Genomic DNA, 21374 nt, shown 5'->3' with positions numbered 1-21374 from the left:
ATTAAATCGGTGTGGACCAACTGTGTTGTCTAATCCATCACACATTTTCTCTTACTGCTGGATGAGTGGACTCTTTCCAAAAACAGGAGATAGGAGCAAATGGCAGGACAGAGTGGTAAGGAGTGGTACTTATCATGTTTTAGTTTCGTTTGAATTGTTTCAATTTAACTTTGTTTTAACGCTGGTTTTCTTTTGTAGTTTCTGTGTGAGAGTTTGTTGTCGATTTTGTTGGATCACAATGAGCTATCGTTTCTTACCCAATGTGTGGAGACTCTTGCATCTGCCGGTATGCTACAGTACTAATACTGACTGTCAAGTCTTGTCGAACTCAGTTATATATATATAACAATGAATTCAATCAAACAATTGCTCAGCAGAGATTAAGAAACAATGACCTGTGTTTCTAATTTTAAGAAGTAGTAGAACGCTTCTGTGTAATTCCAGAGTCCTGGATTGGCTTTATTGACAACAACATTCTGGCTTTTATTGTATCGCAATGTCTATAGGAGATACATAGTGAGTATAGAGAGTATTGGTGGTCAAAATGGTTCAAGAGTCAACTGCTGTAGGAAACCAGTAGCAAACTAAGACACTGTACACTCAGTGATAATCGACACAATAAATGAGAGAAATGCAGTTATAGTGAGACAAGCACTATCTCAGCATTTTGGCACACTAACTGCAATCCCTCACTTTTTCAGCGTGAGGTTAACTTCCAAAGATGACATTGACTGATGTTTATCTGCATGTCTGTCTGTAATCTAGTGTAATCATTATTTGTTATTACACAGTGAGTTCGTGCTGTTATGGTGGGTTTCATGGCTATAGCAGTTGTTTGTGTGAGCAAGTTGCTGAAGATGAGTGTCTAGTGCATTTTTGTATTACCAGATTACGGGCAAAGTGGCTTCAGTTTGAGGTACTTTCTTCATTGGTGTGTTCAAAAGGTTCACGATATCAAGTCGCAGTCAGACAATACTTGTAAGGTGTTTGATGGCGGAGTCTTTGTTTAGCCATTGTTGTCTTTTGCCAGCTGTGTGTGTGTGTGTCTGTCTGTCTGTCTGTCTGTCTGTCTTTGTGTGTGTGTGTGTGTGTGTGTGTGTGTGTGTGTGCATGTGTTTGTTCACTTACTTGTGCTTATACGTACTTGAATCTTGTGCGTTTGTAAGTTTTCTGTTTGACTCTGCAAAGTAATCATAAATGCATTATTGAAATTTGGATTGGTTCGTTTAGGCATGTGTCTATTCAATGGTCGTTGTATGGTGATTTATCAGCAGCTAGAGCAACGCCTGTGTTACTTTTCTGCACAATTTGACCATCTGAAAGTTTTGTTTGAAGCATTGTGCAGTTATTCAGCTCCAACTACTCAACAAGGATTAAAAGATCTCCAAAGTCAGTTTACTGCAGTGACATTTGTGAAACAGGTAAGTTGTACATTGTGTGCCATTCCAACAGCATTCACAGTTTATTTACGCACATAGATGTCATTTTGGAAGCAGAATGTTTACACAGTTTGAATTCCAGTCTATTATGACAGTAGTTATGGCTGATAACGTTTCTGCTTTGTGCATGTTTCTGGAACAAACCTTGTGTTTTGGATTTACTTTTTTGTTGTGTTTGTAAGACTGTTGAAGGTAAAGCAACTGCAATTATGTGGTTAACACAAGTGAACATCTAATTTTGGTTAGGATTAGGGCTATCAACTGGCATTTAGGTGGGACATGACTTTGGCTCTTTAATTTGATATCGTAGTCTAGTCCAAGCAGATCAACCTGTTGGGAATAGAACTTTACTTTCAGTGGTTCAAAGTGACTGGGTATGAATTCATCTGATTAATGAGATCAAGGAGGTCGTTTCTAGCTGAGGTTAGTTCCAAAGATGGGATATGTTATGTCTGAACAAGTACAAGAATGAGAACAAACACAAGAAGAAGGAAAAAAGAAGACGATCTAGTGTACTATATTTGCATCACATCTGGCTACAGAGAACGCTTCATCTACAGCCAATTAGGATGACAGCTGTCATGTGTATTTTTTATTAACTTTTAATTAACGATGTATTTTCTGAGAACTATTTGAACACTAGGTAGACAAATTCCTTGTAGGAGAAGGAGATGTAAAGAGACAACTCGTGAGCTTAGCAGACAGAACCTATCTCTTTGATGTGAGAGAATCAAGGTCAAATACTGCATCAGTGAAACTTGCACACTAATAGACTCTTAGTGGTGTTTAGTAGGTGACAGTGCACTATTGCCATTGAAGTCTTTAGATCATTTAAGAACTCTAATGCAGTCAAGCTCGTATAGATATTGTTGAGCCTAAATTGCTAGACAAGAGGACATCTACATGCAGACTTCTTAAAACAGCCTTGGCTTGAACCGCTAGACTAAGTGGACATCTACATGCCGACTTCCTGAACAGCTTTGGCATATATGAAACATTGGAACAGTTTGACGATTATGCATATGCTTATTAACAATACATTAAACTCTTGGATTTGGTTTGTTTGCTACTGAGAGGACAGAGAATCTAATTTGGAGCGGGTTCGCAAGCTGTCAAGGTTGAGTGAGAATCCTGGCAGATGCGACTGCTGACAACAGGACATCTTAGTATTTTGATGGTTGCTTTCTCGTGACAGTGAGTCACCTGGAATCTGATTGACACATTCACCTTGCAATTATATGATTTACTGTCAGATGATTGCTGAGTTCTGCAATGGTGTTTAGCTTGTTTAATAGCTTCGGTTAATTTATTTACACTTTACCTACTGATGACTCAATCATGGATTAGGATGAATATTTATCTCTACTATTGGGGCAGCATTGTCTGGCTTGTAGCATGTACATAAAAGGACGTCATATTTAACAATTAATAACAAACAGGTTGTTTAAAAAAGTATCGACGATTTCACGAGCATACAAAGCGCATGCTTTTCTGAAGCCCCCTCCCCTCCCCAAAGCGTATGCAATATTGTTGATGCACAATTCGATAGCTTGACCACTGTTTCATCTATTAGAGTGTTGACGTGTGGTCTTCATCTTTTCTGCATTAATACAGTTTTTTCCCATTCCAGTTGACCCACTCGAATAATGTCAGCTTGAATTTTCTGTTTATTCAAGTGAACAAAGACGAAAACATTGGGAAAGTCATGGTAGAGACAGCTGGGCTCATTATGGACGGCTGATGTTGTTCAAGAACAAAGCCGGAATAGGTTGCCATGGTCATACATGTTTGCAAATCACATACATACAGGTGACTAGCAAAGGAACATTCTGGCAATGGAAAACAGAAATTAGCATGGCCCATTTGCTACCGATCAACATTTTATAAAGCGTAAAGAGGCCATAACCCTCTCCCCTAGCGTGTGCTTTGTATGCTCATGGAATTGTCAATAATATTAAACGACCCCTTGCCGAGTTGTGGACTGAATTCAGGATTTGGTTGGTTGGGGATCAACTAAACGCACAAACTAAAACAAGCACTGCTCAGTGTTCCATTAATAAAGTATTGTAGCAATCATTGCTGCTTTCCAGTTTGTAGTCTTACGCACCAATGTCAACAGTAAATACTTGCAGTTATAATTACCACTGAAACCAAATAGTCAACATATGTCTTGGCAAAGGAAGGCAACATTGTTGGCAGCTCGAAAGACTAAAAGCGGAAAGATGCATTGAGATACACAGGAAATGTGGAAAATCAGATCAGGCTTGGGTCATTGTGAGTAGGTAATTTATAGGTTTAAGCATACTGGGTATTTCTGTTGCATGTTTACTAACAGATGCTATAGTAAGCTTTGATATCTAAGGAAAATGCACTACAAAACAGGAATAGTTCTTTGGCTGAAAGGTTATTTCAATGCTAAAGCAAATGTGTTTATCATTTATGCCAGAGTTCTATCTCATAGTGTACTACCTGTGTAGACTGACTTTTAAAAGCTTGACAAGTTCATATTAAGTAAGTCTTTAGCCTCGTTTACACTAGAGCGTTAAAGCTGTTTCAAGTTGGTTTCTTCTAAATCGGGTTCAAGTCTAAGCTGTAGTAAGGATTCTCGATAGGTTTGAACCGGTTTAACTAAACCTCCACAGGAGTTGGTTTGAAACCACTTAGAATGCCCATTAGCTAAAGTGTAAACGCGTATGTGACTTGAAACCATGTAATAATAAAGTACCGCCCATGCTGGCATGCCACTGAATCATGGCAAGAGGAATTACTTGGTCAGATGATGAAGTGAGAGCCCTTATTTCAGTCTGGAAAACCAGAATATTCAAGAACAACTGGACGATACTGTTAGGAAATAAACGTGTTTCAGACGATATCTCAGAATATGATTGATATAAAATAGACTGGAAACAGTGCAGACAAAAATCAAAACTCTCAAAGTATCCTCTATTGTATGAATCAAAACGAATAGACTTGTGTGTTGTCTAATTCTTGATAAGCCTTCGCACATAATGGGACGTGTAATGATTGTGTGTATAAGCAAAGAAATATTGGAATTAATGGTTTGTGTGGAAGTGTTTTTGCAGCTGAGTAGTTTTGTTAGTGGCACTTGCAGCATAGTCCTTTGCTGTCTATTAGAGGTTTGACACTATAATGTGGCTGATATCTGTCAAGTGTCTGCCCGAACTGTCTGAAGATCGTTTGCCGTCTGAAGGGTGATTCATTCTGTATTTTTTTGTTTGTGTGATGTGTGAATGATTTGTTTGTTCAGTGTTTTTCAATATCCGTACAGGAAACTCACTGAGCTGTATGACAATTTGAGAAATGGCTTAAGGTAATTGTGGTAGGTAAACTGTCACGATCTGTATTGCTGTCTAGCTAGATTTTATATTTGCTGTTTCTTTTATGTTTGTGTGGGTGTTTTACTGTTTATCTCTCTCTATGTCCTCATGTTATGTATGTTTGTAGTTTATTTATCTGTTTTGTTGTACTGCATTATAAGGAGAACGTTAAGATTTGCTTTCGTTGCAGTGATTCGAATGGTCTTCTTATAGACCACCTGGTATCTAAGGTAGATTCTAATGGTGTGAATAGACTTTGGAGCACTGAATTTGGTGGAAATGGCCACTATCCACCACCCAGTCTCTACGTAAGCCAAGTTAAACTGCGTGAGCAATTTATGTTGACATGTGATTTATGTAATTGTTAGGCTCTACTGAACATCTATAATGTTGAAGCTGCTTCCTATGCTTTGAAGCTTTCTATTGTATGTTTTATTTTATGATATTTGACAGCAAATGTTTGTTGCTATGTAATGTTTCTTGTAGGTTTACTACTTGCTTCTTGACTTGTCAAGCTTAGCAAACGAAACAGACTTTGAATGGACAGTAAGTTCATTTTGATTCTCCTTTTAACATATTTTATGCTTGTACATATGGACGTTCGGCTGGTTGTCATCACTAAGGGTGCATGCTGTTTGTTATCTGGTGCTCTGTTATTGGTATTCGTTGTATGTCTTTAGATTGCCGAGAGGTTTGTCACAGCCTTTTCACTTAGGGAATCTGTATGGAGAACTGTGAGGGGACTGTGGTTGCTGGACCATGGAGATTATAAGGTAGACAGTTTATCTGTTTGTGCAAATATAAAGGAAAGTGGTCCATGGCCACAGCCATTTTGAATTTGTGTTTCATAATTGCTCGCAAACTGCTGTTCTTTTCCACTCATGCTTTTAGCACATGACCTTTTCTACTTTCGTAAAGCAACTGGTGCTCTTCGCGGTGGTCGGTGCTCTGTACTTTGCTTTGTGCTGGCATTTTTTGAAAATTGTGACGTTACAAAAAGTTTGTTCCCTATGCGCTTGCAAACCGCTGCACTTCATTGCTTCTCCTTTAGCATGCGGCCTTCTCTCACTTTGGAATAGCAACTGGTGACGTCAGTAGTCTGTGTCTTATACTTATGCGTTGCTGGTGTTCATCTGTACTTCTTGATGTCATTCTATGACTACTCATTGTTACGTCACCTATTGTGATGTCGCACGTTTATTGTGGCGTCACAAACGCTCACGTCATTACAGCAAACTCGCCTGTACACTGTCAAAATGCTTCCCAAAGAGCGCTCTCGGTCTGCTATTTCGTCAAAGGCAAAGTGGCGAAAGTTATCACATAATTCCTCACAATTGAATGCACCCAGGCGAAGCTGGGCAATGTAGCTAGCGTATTATATGGTTAATAATAACAACACGATCTAGACTAAAAGCTGTTTTTGGTTACCAGCCCAATTAAGAAACAAAGTGCTTGGCTTCTAACCGGGTTAACTTAATGTGTTGCGGGCTTTCAATTGCATGACAATAATGAAGGTAGCAGCAACTTGTTTGCGAGATGACAGGTTACCTAAGCTGGGTAACAGTAGTGGTATGCAACCCATAGCAATCTTTGTTCATTTCAAGCATTGGATGCTTTGCTGCTTTCACCTGCCATCAAGGCAATCTTGCAGCCATTTGTCTAAACTTGTTTGGAACAATCATACAAGCTCAATATTACTAATTTCTTTGGTCAGACATCACTAAACAAGCCAGTGGGGGTATGAGCTGAGCCATATTGTATATTTTTTCTCTGCTTTCATGGCAAAGCATTAGGGGTTGTCCGAAATTAACAATGTCTTTGTCAAAACAAAACTGTTTCGTAAGTAGGTGGGTGGGGTAAGGCCTCTTTCGTTTGAAAAGACAATTGGAAAACTATCTGGGAGCTGTCAAATACATCCAAGTAGGGAGTCAGTCATATTCTTGAAATGTTTCAAACCACGCTGTTTGGATTGTGTACGAAGAAGGCATCCTTCTTTTTCAACTTAAAGCATGCTGTTCCCGTATTATGCTGTTATTGAGGCTCTCTGAAGACTGGATCCATCTGACAATGTGAAGTCCTTCGTAGAGAATGTGCAGAAACCGTCGAAGGAAATGTATAAGTGGGATGAAGTTGCACGTGACAAGCAGTTGGCAAGGAAGCCAAAGAGACGTCGTACCCACTCGATCTTTTGTTACTTTCCTTGGTTAATCGCAAGCACCGTGACCCTACACCAAAAACTTGGCTAACCCTAGACCAAAAACGACAGATGTAACTTTCAAAATATACTGCGGAGTGTAGCCTGTATTAATTAAAACACTGGTGGTTTCAACATTTTTAGTTTCGTATTAGGGGGTGGGGGTGGGTCAAGGACAAATTTTTGTTTTGAAGAAACATCATTAATTTTGGACAGCTCCATAGTGTTGACATCAGTACTTTGTCCTCTTCCTTCCTTACCTAGCAGGTAAATTCAGTAAGGTTTTCACGTTTATCAATGCTATGAACAACACAGTCGTCTAGTTCTCGTGAAATTAATTGTCTTTGCGTCTTCTAGTCTGCTGTTTGGGATCTGATCCACCCGTCTGTAGTTGAACAGTTGTTTCCGTCACTAACAAATGCTGTTGTTGAAGTACTTGTGAATAATGGTGAGCATCAGACTTAGCATGCAACATTTTATTACTCATGATGTTGGTATACTATTTGTTTTCACAATGTATTTTTGTTTAGGTCAATATGAACTTGCCGGACAGTATTTGACTACAATGCAACATTCTGTTGATGGATTAGATGATATCAAGCTTCATATGAGCATTCTCTTGGCTAATGGGTTTGAAATTTGTTTGTGTCAAAATAGAATGAGCCTTTTACTAATAGTAACCGAATGGTTTTATTTTGTATTTGGATGGTTAAATGCACACAACACTGGGTTATTTTCAAAAAAAGCTAAAGTCCATAAAGTCAATGAAACAAATTGATTGACAGAAATAAAGAAACGGGGCAAACACCTTCATTGTTTACAGGTTAGTTGCAGATGCATATGAATATCAACATCAGTTCACTGACAAAGACACATCTGCAGAACTTCTAAAATGTTTTGTCGACTGCTGTCTGAAATGTAAGTTGGACGACTACAAGTGAATGTTAATGGTTTATGGTTGTTGACTTATACAGGTAAAAGCATGGACAAGTTGCTACAACTTCCGTTCTCACCTTTAGAAGAGGTATGGTGTCTTTGTGTAGTGGAAGATGATGTCATGCCAATGTAAGTAGATGCGATTAAGCTACTTGTTTGTACAGGCAGCGTTGGAAACTTGTTTGAAGACATCGGGTAAACCTGAGCACTTGGAACTATTGGTGATGCATTATCTGCAGCGAGGTCGTCATGTTGAAGCCATTCGTTTGAACGAGGAGATCAATGAAGTAGGCAGCTATGAGAAAGCATCTACTGATTGCATGATAACATGTCAACTACACAAACACATTAACAGACTGACAGTGAGGCTTGCGAAATGGATGAACCGACAGATTAATGACGCATTATGAGTATCAGTCACTCAATGTGTTGTGATTGCTGGTTGTTTAGGGTTTGGATCCTAGAGATGGTATCAATAGAAACGCTATCGTTTCTGGTTACAAGAGAACTTTGCCACTTGTTCAAAGTGTAATCGCTAGCACAAATTTGAAACTTTCCAAATATCCGGACATCATCCAATGTAGGTGATGTGTACGCATGCCATTGGTACATTATATAATATTAGAGTTAGCATGATTTCTTGCATAGTAGCATGACAGTGGGCTACTTACACAACGTGAGCTATTTTAGCATGTCATGTATCGTATCAGTCTGAGTCTCGTGCATTATCTCGGTAGTGGTGACAATGCATTATGATCATGTTAGTTAACATTCAAATTGTTAACTATTTGTTGCTAGTGCGTTTCGTTTATTCTCCTGCCAGCAAATTTGACTGATGTTGTACAACTGGTTATTGGCTATTAAATGGTGTTGGTTTGACTAGATTCAAAGCCCACTCCATTGTCTGTTGTAATTCGACCTGGACGAACTGATGGGAAAGTTTTGACGCAGGCAGGTGTGGTTGCAGCCGTGTTTGACAAAATTGAAGAAGCAAGGTAATGGATACAGTACTTGAAATTGTTGTCGCTTGCAGAATTATGTGTACTTACTATGTAGGGCACAAATACCTGAGCCAGTAACACCATTAAGACGGTATGATTTTAGGCTTATTTGCTTTAGGTATAGATGCATACATGAATGCACTGTGTGTGTGTGTGTGTGTGTGTGTGTGTGTGTGTGTGTGTGTGTGTGTGTGTGTGTGTGTGTGTGTGTGTGTGTGTGTGTGACATGGTTTTCTATAAGAATGCCAGTGAACATGAACAGTGAAAGAGAATTGAGCAAGTAGAGATCATTATACTAATTCCTTAATTTTTTGTTTGTGTTTGTGTAGAGAAAATATAGGAGTTGAGCACAGCAATTATACACCATTTACAGGAACACCACTCTCTGCCAGGTCTCAGCTTCGATCAAAGTAAATCTGTCGAAAGCATACTGATCACATATATGCAGTCTTTTGTACACTGGCTTTTCTAGTTTCAAACCTGCCACACCAGTTGTTTTTCCTTCAGAAATGATAGAAAATGAGTCTGTGTCTCTTTTCTCGGTGCTAGTCACTAATAACTTTTTATATTTTTGAGATATTGAAGTGTGATGTTTGCTATGCTTATTAGCCTTCTCCATTTCAACCAAAGCAGTTTGGCTCATTGGGTGGTGCTAGAAGATTGCATAACCTGAAGGAAAGAATGTAGGTGAAATGAGTAAAACATAGAAGTGTGCCCTACATCTTTCGTTTATGTTGTAGCCTTGCGAGTATGATCAAATCACCTGATAGACTCAGTGAGCCGCAATCTCTTCTTACCACTCCAACATTAAAGGTGAGCAATGACTTTAGCATCTCAACATAAATCACTGTTGTTATGTTTTTGTGTGACAGGTTCCTTCACCATTAGCCACAAGTTCTGATGCATTGGCTACACCACAATCAATATTGAAAGTACAGCACACAAACTAGAAAAATGGTGATCCTGTATTTGTGCATCATCAGTTGGTTCTGTAGATTCGCAGATCTGCTCTTGGTGATGTGGAGCCTGAAACAAGCACACGAGAGAAGAAGCAGTTGTCTTTTAGTACGTCCTTGGCATGTGATATGAAAATACTGAAGTTGGACAAATTTTTGTGTTTATAGAACTAAGTCCACATGAAGATTCAGTTTCACAGATTTCTCCATATTCTTCATCTAGTCCTAGACAAACTAGGTAAGTTCAGGTGCAAATGGGGTATTGTAATCTTTTGACGATGTCAGTGATTTGCTTTGAAATTGTTTGGGTGTTCTGCATTTTACACATCTTGATTACCAATGGGAGATTTATAGTAAGGTATGCCACACTTTTTATGGAAGACAAAGAGTTTGATCAAATGTTTATATTAATATCTGCACACTACAAGAGTATAGTGACCGAGTCAGCACTTCCTGTAGATTTTCTACCTCCACTCATCTGTCAACAGACTTAATAGCGGATAACTCTAGTATGACAAAGGAGTTTCCAGCATTTGATGCAGACTGTCACAGGATGAAGAGACAGTCACAGACAAGTAGACTATAGCACACTCACAGGGTAGTGGTGCTTATTCTATCACCACTTTTTGTGCACTCGGGCTATGTTTGAGTAGGCTCTTCAACTTCTATTTTCTTTCAGAACTGGAAGAGTTGTTTAATTGGGTCATTATTTCCAGAAGACTCTTTCAACCTCTTTCAGACTTTAGTAGCTCTGCAGCTGAAAGAGGTTGAATGGAGGGGTGATCTTGCAGACTCTTTCCTATTCTTCTGGAAGAACTCAATCAAATGGGCTTATTTTCAATGGAAAAGGCATGTTTCTAGGGATATGATTTGTACATCCTTTTGCTGCACTTTCAGTAGACTTGATCCAAACAATTATTGTTAGATCAGGTAACACTGCCTCAATTTGCTTCTGTGGACATGGTCACACCTTGCTTAGCATAAATGTTTTAGTATAGGGATTTGGCTAGATTCTCTTTCCCCACAAAGAGTCCGCTTGCTAGTCACCAGACTAAAGTCATACATTATGCATATCCACACTAGCAGTAAGATTATGTTTTTGTGCAACTGTTGTCATCATCATGATGACGACAACGACGGTATGTTCACCGAACTCGGTGATGACGTCTCATACACCATTGTTGTCATACACAATCACGATCACGAATGTGCAGCACAATGTGATCATTCCTACTACGTCAGAGTCATGCACCATCCGGATCATACATGTCAATCAAGATTATGAACTTTGGTCATAATGCACTCAATGTTACAAATTTGTCCGAATGTTTGCATTAGGTATGGCTTAAGTTCCTATGATATGTTGCTTCTTGGGTATCAAGACATAAACTGTGGTCAACAAAGCCATCTAGCTAGAAACCGATAGCCAGTTGGGGTTTCAGTTAGGAATGAAACCTTGAGCTGTTATTGAATGTTTGGATGCTTTGTTGACCAAATAAGTCAAGTACTTCTTTGTTGAAAGAGGTCCTGATCATACACAACCATCGTCATTTGTAATCAAGATTATCTACTGTTGTCATGATGCACCTGTATTACAACTTGTTCTTTGATGCTTATGTACTGAAAGCCTTAGCCTAAGTCATTTGGTGGAATCTATTTTGGTATAGGTGTAGAATGCTTTTTAGGTGTAATTTATTTTTGCTAAGTACAGGCATGTCTATCACTTCACTGTATAAGGTTGCTTTCATGTGTTAAATCAATGGAAGCCATCATGCAGTAGTACTTTGCGCTTAGGTAAATAGGCCTTTCAGACTTGTTTGAGTAAGGTGTCTAGCAAGAGAAGTCAAGCACAGAAATTAAAATAAGATTTCCGGAGTGTCACGTGATAACTGTCAACGGGCATTTGTTGGTATTAACATGTTCCAACCACCCTGTTGAAGCACGTTACGTTAATTAATATACTTTTTCTCAGCATATGTCAGTAGTGAGGAGTCATGTCATTTGATAGTACCATACCTTTGCATACAATGACGCAATTAGATATAGCATTGGGATACCATCCTATGCAGTATCATAGTGTTCTACAGAAAGTTTGACTTGTGACTGTTCAGGTTTACTCTAGTCTCGCCTAAAACTGGTCAGTCTACAAGAGATAATAGTACCACTCAAGATAATTCCGTTTTTTCAACCCCAAATAGGTAATAATGAGACGGCTCGCATTCTGTTGTTACTATACAAATCAATCTTGTTGTTTTTGTCTGACCAGTCAAGAGGATTCGGACCTTGAAGTATCATTCAAGCCAAGAGCTGCAACTCCTCATTCATCTGTCAGAACCAAAAGTTGTAGTAGCACCGCAACTGTGCCTGATACTCAGTCAGATGACGATACCGACAGCAAAATGGGCGACCGTTCGCCCAGTCGGGTGAAATTTTTAGAAAATACGGTAGAAAACGCTGGTGTTAGCCCCAGCGGTGCTCGTGGAGCGAGTCCTAGTGTCTCGTTGCCATCTTCCCCGGATGAGAGACGGAGAAAGTTGAAGGAGCTAAAACAGCGCACCGAGAAGATGATGGAAGGAGTCCGTAGCAGTCCACCAGCCAGACAATCGCGAAGAGAAAACGGCATTGAAAGTATGGAGATCTATACTAAATCTGGTGTTAACATTTCAACTTTACAGGACCAGTAAGTCAACCCTTATAAGTTAATTAATTATTAACTAATTCTAGAACTGGTTGATACTAAAAATGAGTATTTTTAGGGATGAAGATTCGTTTCAATCGGCTGTATCGGACTTGCAGTCTCCGGCTGAAGTGAGTCTTATCACTAATGCAAACGGGGAAAGTACTCTTGAGTGTCTGTGCCTACTGTGTAGTCGTTTGCCGACGCTTCTTGTTTTACTCCGCCTCCGTCGCCTCGAGCGACCACGGCGGTCACGCCTTCACCATTGGAATTAGAACCAACTGCTAAACAGAATGCCGAAGAGCAGCACCCATCACCTCACGTAGCTTCGAATCGTTCAGTCGCAGCTGAGCCGTCGTTGTCCACGCCGTCTCAACTGTCGTTGTCCGTGGACGCGCACGTTCACAAGAGGCTGGAAGTTGGTACCTCAAGCGCGGATTCCGCTTCACAGTCTCAGGCGTTACAGTCAGTGCTGGCAACTAGTCCTTTTCGAACGCCGTGTAGAGGCAATTTTTCTGTATCAAAAAGTCCTCAGGGATTTAGGGAAAATACCGTTCGTTCTTCGTACACTTTCTCGAAACCTACCGTTCTAAGTTCTAGCGTTACTGCGTCTCAGTTGGACGACGAAGATGCGAATACAGAGATCGGCTTTGCTACAAGTCAGACGCCACAGTTTACGTTTTCTCCCCCATTGACACGGTCGGCTAGCCGCCGGCAGAGTACGGAGCGTGAACCGATGCAAGGAAGAACGGTCACTCCACAAATAACTGAAGATAGTGTAGTGTTGCCGGTACAGGCGCCTGGGTCACCGCTGAAGGAAAAGAAGGAAGAAGAAAGAACGATGTCGTCGTCAACAATCGTTGCTTCTCTACGCAGGTAATTGCTCTATGCATGCAGATGTTAGTGCGTTGTGTAAAGCTGAAGCTGTCGCTTGTCTAAGGTCGCGAAGGCTTCAGGGAGCGTCTCCTCATATTTCGCCGTCGCACACACCATTGCGACTGTTTCCCGTGGATTCTCAAGATGCTGTCTCGAAACCAAGAGCAAAGTCAAGTAGTGCGAAACCACGTGCACAAGCTGGGCAAAAAAGGCTGTTGCCTAGCAAACGAGAATTAGGGATGCGTTTGCGACAAAGAATAACAAGACCGAAGAAAACGACAATGAAATGACACAGAGAGGGCAACTTATGGCAGTCGTTACTGACTATTGATTAGATACGTAAAACTCAACTATGTTCATTACATGAACTGCTAGTACTCTACAACTGTAACTAGATGTGAGTTACAGCAAGCACATTTGCGCACATGGGTTTGACTTTCCACTGATGATAGAACTTGCATTTTTGAGTACACGGTTATTACACTATAGTTGAACAGGTTGAAAGGTGCTCAAAATGACGGGCAGAAGTAAGGTGCTTTGGTTTCACGCTGTCTGCATGTTTCCGGGCTTATTTCGTTGCAGGTTTGCGTTTACTGCTGATTGAGAGACCATTCAATGCGTTCTCCTGCAAGTGAGTGTGTAGGCGTTTTCCTCTGTAACTATACAGTGCTTAATTCTTAGCGTCTGTGAAATCTAGGTTACACGTGCTGTTTGGGTATGCCAAGACTGCCGTAATCCAAGACAACGGTAATCGATTAGGTAGGGCGGGCGTTTGTTCGTGTGTTTGTCCTGTCCGTTGCATTGCTGCTTAACTGCTTTATTATGTATGCACGCTGTGACCGCACCTCTTGAGTTTGCATTGTAAATATCATCTCGTTTGAGTTCTGCTGCAGTTTGGTGGGTACTCGTAGACAGCTCATGTTAAATATATCTCTTGGTGTTTGGAAAGCTTGTAGCCAGGTGGTGATTGGGTTAATTCGATTGCATGATTACCATTGAAACACAATTGTTGATTGATGTGGTGCCTGTTTCGAAGGCATTAGCGCTATCATTCTTTGACGGTCAATTTATTAAATCACGTCTATAGGGTCCAGCCCAAAGGGATGTTTTACATGTGGCTTTCATATTTGTATATGTGCCAACTGACTTCAATGTTGCAATCGAAATTGAATTGCATTCTTGTTGCCATTCAGTGCATGCTTGTGGTTGGCGTTTTAGGTTGTGTATTCTATTGCTGGCGCTAGCTAGTTCTTCTAATCAGACACACCACCTTGTTGTTATCTGTTACACATGGGGAATCTGACCAACCATAATGATTAACTATTAATGGAGTTTACCCAGAGCACTAAAGGGTAAGTAATCCGCAGTACACAAACAGGCGGCATTGTTTACTGCATGTAAACACCGTTATAGAAAGCTATTGGTATATGAAGTTGGAGTAAAGATTTGGCATCTCGGATGCATTTCTATGTGTGCAAGTTAAGTCATTCATCATCAGACCGTCGAATAGGATGAATTGGCTGTGTTTCCGAGCTCGGCTTTTGATCTTACGAACATGACTCATTGTTTGAGTACCTTATCTGGATATTCACTGACCTGCGGTCCTTCCTGCTTAATTACCATTTCGAAGCGATAGGTAGTCTGCTATCACAATATCGCGGGCTGTAACTTGTACTCTGATGCAGTTAGATCTGGGATCTGTTGATGTCTTGTTCTCTGCAGCCTAACGGCTTCTGCGATTATGTTTAGTGAAGCAGTTTCTGCTTGGCTGATAAACAGAAGCCTCTAATCAATCTGATTGCGTGTAGTATTGATCATCTACTGTTGTACTGTACGCGTTAGCAAGACATTGCCACATACTGGTAACGTTGAGTGTTTCCATAGCGATATATTGTCACAAATTATTGCTGAGCTAAAATAGATCCAATATCCGTATACATTTTACACTACTTGAACACTACATAGCCGTCATATGTATAAGGTACAAGCATTTCTTATGCGATCTAACGTATATGTAATCGACTGGTTAGTATCAGCGTCTAAAAAAGAAGCTTATCAGTCTCATTCCCGTGTTTCTTCACTTGAAGTAAAAATATAGTATCGTAAAGAGTCCGTTAGTATTTAACGAAACAGCTGTCTCTTGCGTCTTCTTCCCTGAATAAAAAAAGAAACAGTAAATTGTTTGATGGAATCGAATATTTACAGAAGATGCATGGAATCTTACAGGGCACTTTTCATATTGAATGTCATCAATGGCAATGTAATGTTTATGTCCTCGTCCTAGTTTTCCTAATATTTGCAGCCGCAGTGTTTGTGGCTTTTCTAACTTTCGCAGCCGCTCTACTTGCTCTGTGAGCGGAATCAATCGCTTCACCCACTTGTTCGACGCTTTACCTATGTAGTCGGTGAGCAGTGTCTTTTCGCCGTTGCTTCTCATCATGACCTTTAGCCTCGTCGTATTGTCTCCATGGACGATGAAGCGGAGCCAGACTCGGCAGACATTCATTGTCATAATGTTTTCAATGACTGCGACTTGACCGCCGTGCGACGAGTTTCGCAGATAGAGAAAGTGGCCTACAACAGAATGAAATGCGTAATTTAATTTTCGTCGATGAGTTTGAGCTGTGCTAGGCAGAGAGAGATAGGCGGACGGTTACCACTAGACAAATAATTAGTCAATTGCTGTGATGGTCGCGCTGGAAATGCGTGTTGTGTGATTAGTAATACATATGCCGAGTTACTTACCGTTGGAGTCGTTTCTTGTAGAGTCTTTCGAAGGGCCATTGTGGCTACTGACTTCGGACGCTTTCACGCGCCTCCACGGTATCTCCGAGCGGTCTTGGATGACTGACCAGCCGCACGTGTTCGTCTCGAATGTGCAGAGGAAAGGAGATTCTGAGACGGTCGCTTAGTTAGACAACACCACATTTTATTTGAAATAATTTGCTTACGGGTCACTTGAAGGTGGGACCGGCTTGTTGTGGTTCCTTCGTCGTTTGTTGCTGTGCATGTGTACATGCCGGTATCGGATAGGAGGAGCTTGCTGAACAAGAGGATCAGATGTTTTTCTCCTTGTTCTGCGTGCACTGTCTGAAAGATGCGCAGTCTATTGCTGTCTGATTGTGGAATCTTTTGACCGTTTTTCGTGATGGAGACGTCTGGGATAGGATTGCCCACCGCGCGACATATGATAATCGCTTTTGAGCTTTCTTTCTTTTCGTAGTCATGATTGGGATGGATAAAGACTGGTATCTGGCCTGCGAGACACAAAGCAAGTCTGATTTAGTTGACATGCATCCGAAGAGTTCTGTCTGATGACATGCGGTGATTTACGTAATTTATTGATTCTTGTCATTGACATTGATAGATTACCTGCGCTGCCAATTTGTGTAGGCCGAACTTTTATGTGTTTTGTGACCGTCTCTGCCATTCCTGCCTTGTTCATCACTAGACAACTGTAGCTGCCTGTGTCCCGTATTGTTAACTCATTGATGATTAACGTTGCTACCAAGACCGTTGAGCCGTACTCTCCTTTGATCGTCTGGGTCGGTCTATCATCTATGATCTTGTGGTTATAAGTAAAGACGAGAATAGGTTTAGGGTACCCTTGGTATTCGCACGTGATGTTGACACTAGACCCACTCTGATACTCATTGAGGGTGGGACTCACTGAAATTCCAAACACACCAATGGCCGGAGTGGGAGTTATGTTACTTAAATGGCGGTGCCGTTTGGCAGCTTGACAGACAGTGCGACCTCCCCAGCAACCACAGAACGTAGAGTCGTCTACGTTCCAGAGCTCTCCATGTTGACATTGCTTCACATCACCTAGTAGAACAAAAATAGAAGCGTAATTATCTCAGTGACTTTCAAGGAAATGCCGGATACAAATCTATAGGATTTAGAGGTGACTAAATTATAAGGAGATTTGGCCACTTTGGGTTGTTATAACCAAAACAAATTGTGGCAACGTTGTGCTAATATTTACTGTTCTCTTATTTATACTGTTGTTCCATAGCAAACCTGGATAGTGACAGAAAGCAATGTTCTAGGAGTTGCCGGCTGGCTTGCTTAACAAGTTATAATTAGAGTGATGAAATACAGTAGCTACTAAATTGCGTTTGTGAAATGTGCAAGCACGACATCACTGTTGTAAGTGAACGCAGCAGGCTCTCATGTCCGCCTGCTATGATCACAGCGGGTCCTTTGGACTAATGCTCTTAGTGGATTATGGGGTAGGAACATTCTCAACACCATGCAATTGGGAATTGGAGTGGTCGACCATTCTATACCTTTGCATATGCCTTCAACATTCGAGCCATTCATCTCACAGACGAGTCCATGAGCACAGTATCTCCCGTTGTCTGATGGTGACCGTCGTTCGTCACAGACCGAGCCGTTGGGCAGTCCGCACTGTTGACAGCATCTGCAGGAATCATAGACCGTGCCTGATGTACAGTTGACGGGTGGACACAACGCTCTGTTGTTGCACGGCTGTACTAAGCACACCAACGCAACAGACTGCGTTCTTTCAACACCACACAAGAAGCACACTGCAGTGAAAATAACCGTTGTAGTAGACAGCATAGTATTGCTCTAGCAGAGAGAAAAAAAGCAAAGCATATCAGTCTCAACAAATAACCATCTGGTAACGCACCATCAAGCAAAGACATTCTAAGAGTAAAGACTTACAATGCTCGTTCGATCTGTTTCTTTACACGTAAGACGATGCAGCTGAAGAACGATGGTGAAGCCAATACAATATTACCACCACACACGCCAGAGAAGTTGTGACTGTCGTCGAGTCTCTGCCGTCAGCTCTCCAGCAAGAATATGACGCTCGCAGTGCTTGCTGACCTTTTTATTGCCACAAGATCCAGTCAAATGCTCGAGAAACAAATCGAATTAGTTGCCGTCTTGTAGACAGGCAAGCCAAGTGAGCGGTCGCACGCTCAAATACCAGGGCGTCTAAGCTTGTCGGGCAGGCGGAATACTATCAAATGCCGGTCAAAGCCAACTTCATGCAGTCGTGTGCTAATGGTTCAAAGCCGCCCGCCAATCCATCCTGTTCTTCCGGCCTCTGGCGCCCATCTTCTTGTATAGCAGAGGGTCGAGGCGTGGTTGTCAGGCGGTCCCGGCCTACAGTCGCTCGGCGACGTCTGAATGACTTTAGCAGCAGCATGGTCCAGACCGCGTGCCGTGGCCTAATTGACGTAACGCGGCTCGTGGGTCACCTACAAGGAAGAGACTAGAAAACGAGCAGTTAGCGCGCGGAGTTCTCTTGTTTAAACGACATTCGCACTGCTAACCAAAACTATATCTGCTTGGATATTAACGCCATCTGGTTTGGTACGTTGACACAAGTTTGTTCTAATTGGAGCTCGTTAAAATTCAAATGAACTTGATCTCTCTAGCCGGAGATTAGAGCAATGTGCGGGGGTTGTTCGCGCTGTTGTCTGTGGCGGCTTTTCTAAGTCTCGCGTTTTGGTCTCACACTGCCATCATGACATTTCTAGGAAGTCTTAAATTTTCATAGACGCGCGCCAAGTCAAGATCAAGTGATTCTGAACTCTTTCTGGGAACAGTAAGGCTGTAGCTGCTCAGTGGGTTATAAGTGGATATGCATCAGTTGAGATCGAAGGCTGGCGTCTTATGTATTAGGTACACCGACTTGGCGGAGATTAGGTGATGAATCAGCTCTAGTAGAGGAATGATAGGACAGGTGGAATTGGATTAATTAAGTGAAATGTACTGTGGGCGCTGACAAGCTGGTCGAAAATGCGGACAAGATTTGCTTTTGGTCTCTGTAGGCTGTTACAGTTAAAATATAATCAAACCTGGTCTTCTTGTGAGGCATGCAGATGACTATCCGGGCATTTCTCAATAGTTGTTGAAGGAAAAAAGAGAAATGGAAGATGAGTATTAACTCTAACAGATTATTATGTGACAGTACAATCAGTAGATGGACTACGTTTGCGTTTTGATTGAGTAACAACATGCTGTATCTTTCTGTCTTTTGTCAGGTTACTGTCTAATGTTAGTGTCCAGGGGGCAGCACAGGCAGTCCTGTACTAGTGTTTCCGGAATAGATGCAAAGTAAACATTGATTCTCATTGTATTGAAGCTTAGTTTACGTTTACAATATGTTCAACTCAATAAGCCATTATCTAGTACTTGTGTACCACCAATATAGACTACTTGCATGAGCAGAGCAATGAACTCTGATGATTAGTTTTTTCTTGCCTAGTCAGACAAAGTACTTTGTGAGGCAATTGTAAATGCCACGTTTTCTCATCTTAGATACAAGCTAACAGTGGGTTATAGTCCCTGTGGGGATATAGGCAGCAGATTGGTAACGTATTTGGTGTAATGTGGTGAAGCAGGAGGCATTAATTTGTTATTAGTTTATACTTGATGTTGTTATGTATGGCGCTTGCCATCTTGTGAAAAATTCAAGTATTTTGCGCGTGTACAGTTTTGAGACAATGTGCAGGCTACTTTGTTGACAATATTCTCATTGCTACAATGAATCTAATTGGGATCTGGTCTATTATATTTTAACAGTCATTCAACGCATTTTCCAAGATGCAGTACGTGACATTATTGACAGACATAGAGATTGCGGCTATGTATATTTCTAATAGTGACTGTACGTGTCTGATCTTATGATAGAGAGAATACGAGTATTCTATATTTTTGTCTGTCCAATTTCTTCATGTCTGTTGTCTGTCTGTCTGAATCAAGAGTCGCCCAAAGCACATACAGCAGTCTGCCTGTCTGTCTGATCTTGTTTTCCGTGTCTGCAGTAATTTGAGCCTAATGCTTGATGTGTCTTTACTCTGGTGCTTCTTGCAAGTTGATATAATTTCGAAAATTAATAATTTTTATGACCAACCTTGTCATGCTTTAACTCGTGGCATATTTACATACCTAAAACGTTTTACTTCAGCAAATGGATGTGTTGAAATAAGATTTCAACTTTCACATTTTCTGCTGGAATATTATTGGATGCTTCATTGATCGTTTGCTCTCAGAATGGCACTTATCATATTTCACTGGTTTAAACGACACGTTCTATTGTTTTCATGGTATGGGAAACGCTGTTGTTGTTCTGGAGGATGTTGTTCAAAGTAAGCATGTCGGTCTAGTTTACAACTGCAGAAAGCTTACGAAATCTTCAATGCACATACTTGTACTAGCACCATGTAACAATCTGTTGGTAGTATCATCCAATGAATTTAATCTCTGCCAAGCCATGTCTAGCAAGAAGACTGTAATACACTGTAAAGTTCTAATAGTCACTTGTTCTGAAATCATGGTGTTCTTCTGCTTCTTGGGGGGAGATACGCTTGTTGTCTTCTCTCTGCTTGTTGTTCATACCTTCTGGATAGGTTCGTCTGGTTTGAATGCATGTATATTGCATTATCCCCTAAAACGGTTGCCTGGAATGCCAATGCCACAGCCCTTGAAAGACTTCTTGGTTAGTTCTATAGAAATGCTGTCCCAACCTTGTACAATCCAAGCCGTGACAACTGTGTATCATGTACCTTCTGGATCTTCTCTTTGAATAGCTTGATTCAGCTGACATATACTGGCTGAATGTATTTTGTGCAGCCTCCGGGGACAACAACTGACTCAACTTTTGAGTTGTCTTAGTATGTCCTTAGTTTCAGACTACTATGACATCAATCTTAAAAGGTAAAAATGACTTTCAATTAATAACCCTCTTATGAAAGTGTATGGGCCATAGACCTGACGTAGGTGGCCTTCAGTCAAGGCATCAGGCATTCATGTCTCATCTGCCCAGTTCAGTATCAACTTCCATTGACACTGAGCAACAACCTCTGGAATTGCCTGCTTTTGATTGATCAACACAAGGCAGGCATTTTGACCCACTGGCTTCGCCTATGAGCATTATCGTAATTACTTATTTTCAAATAAAAACTTGAAACAGGAA

At 41.0% G+C, this 21374-nt stretch overlaps 2 protein-coding genes across 2 annotated transcripts in view; one reads left to right on the top strand and one right to left on the bottom strand.

Moving 5' to 3' along the window:
- Positions 1-13939, top strand: part of LOC134182787 (protein ELYS-like) — a 22124-nt gene extending 8185 nt beyond the window's left edge. Inside the window, exons 13-42 of the mRNA XM_062650224.1 lie at positions 1-115; positions 199-286; positions 889-978; positions 1231-1421; positions 4575-4651; positions 4708-4770; positions 4968-5085; positions 5146-5202; positions 5264-5323; positions 5458-5550; positions 7329-7419; positions 7502-7601; positions 7795-7889; positions 7946-7995; positions 8072-8194; positions 8358-8487; positions 8791-8902; positions 8964-8999; positions 9238-9318; positions 9381-9450; positions 9518-9591; positions 9649-9721; positions 9781-9840; positions 9904-9973; positions 10033-10102; positions 11976-12062; positions 12131-12544; positions 12621-12672; positions 12735-13417; positions 13482-13939. The exon at positions 1-115 is cut by the window's left edge and continues 11 nt beyond it. Coding sequence (XP_062506208.1) covers positions 1-115; positions 199-286; positions 889-978; positions 1231-1421; positions 4575-4651; positions 4708-4770; positions 4968-5085; positions 5146-5202; positions 5264-5323; positions 5458-5550; positions 7329-7419; positions 7502-7601; positions 7795-7889; positions 7946-7995; positions 8072-8194; positions 8358-8487; positions 8791-8902; positions 8964-8999; positions 9238-9318; positions 9381-9450; positions 9518-9591; positions 9649-9721; positions 9781-9840; positions 9904-9973; positions 10033-10102; positions 11976-12062; positions 12131-12544; positions 12621-12672; positions 12735-13417; positions 13482-13707 — 3649 coding nt within the window. The 3' untranslated portion in view covers positions 13708-13939. The remainder of the gene's footprint in view (positions 116-198; positions 287-888; positions 979-1230; positions 1422-4574; positions 4652-4707; positions 4771-4967; positions 5086-5145; positions 5203-5263; positions 5324-5457; positions 5551-7328; positions 7420-7501; positions 7602-7794; positions 7890-7945; positions 7996-8071; positions 8195-8357; positions 8488-8790; positions 8903-8963; positions 9000-9237; positions 9319-9380; positions 9451-9517; positions 9592-9648; positions 9722-9780; positions 9841-9903; positions 9974-10032; positions 10103-11975; positions 12063-12130; positions 12545-12620; positions 12673-12734; positions 13418-13481) is intronic.
- Positions 13940-15291: 1352 nt separating this feature from the next.
- Positions 15292-18178, bottom strand: LOC134182580 (hemicentin-2-like). Its single transcript, XM_062650000.1, has 7 exons — positions 18110-18178; positions 17710-18013; positions 16790-17245; positions 16369-16674; positions 16163-16312; positions 15642-15991; positions 15292-15571 (listed from the first exon to the last, which is right to left on the bottom strand). The coding sequence occupies exons 2-7, from the start codon at positions 18002-18004 to the stop codon at positions 15539-15541; spliced, it is 1590 nt and encodes a 529-aa protein (XP_062505984.1). The 5' UTR covers positions 18005-18013; positions 18110-18178; the 3' UTR covers positions 15292-15538.
- Positions 18179-21374: the final 3196 nt, after the last annotated feature.

Source organism: Corticium candelabrum, chromosome 7 (assembly GCF_963422355.1).
Source record: "Corticium candelabrum chromosome 7, ooCorCand1.1, whole genome shotgun sequence".
NCBI lineage: Eukaryota > Metazoa > Porifera > Homoscleromorpha > Homosclerophorida > Plakinidae > Corticium > Corticium candelabrum.
The sequence above is the reverse complement of the archived record's forward strand: the minus strand, read 5'-3'. Positions and strand labels throughout refer to the sequence as shown.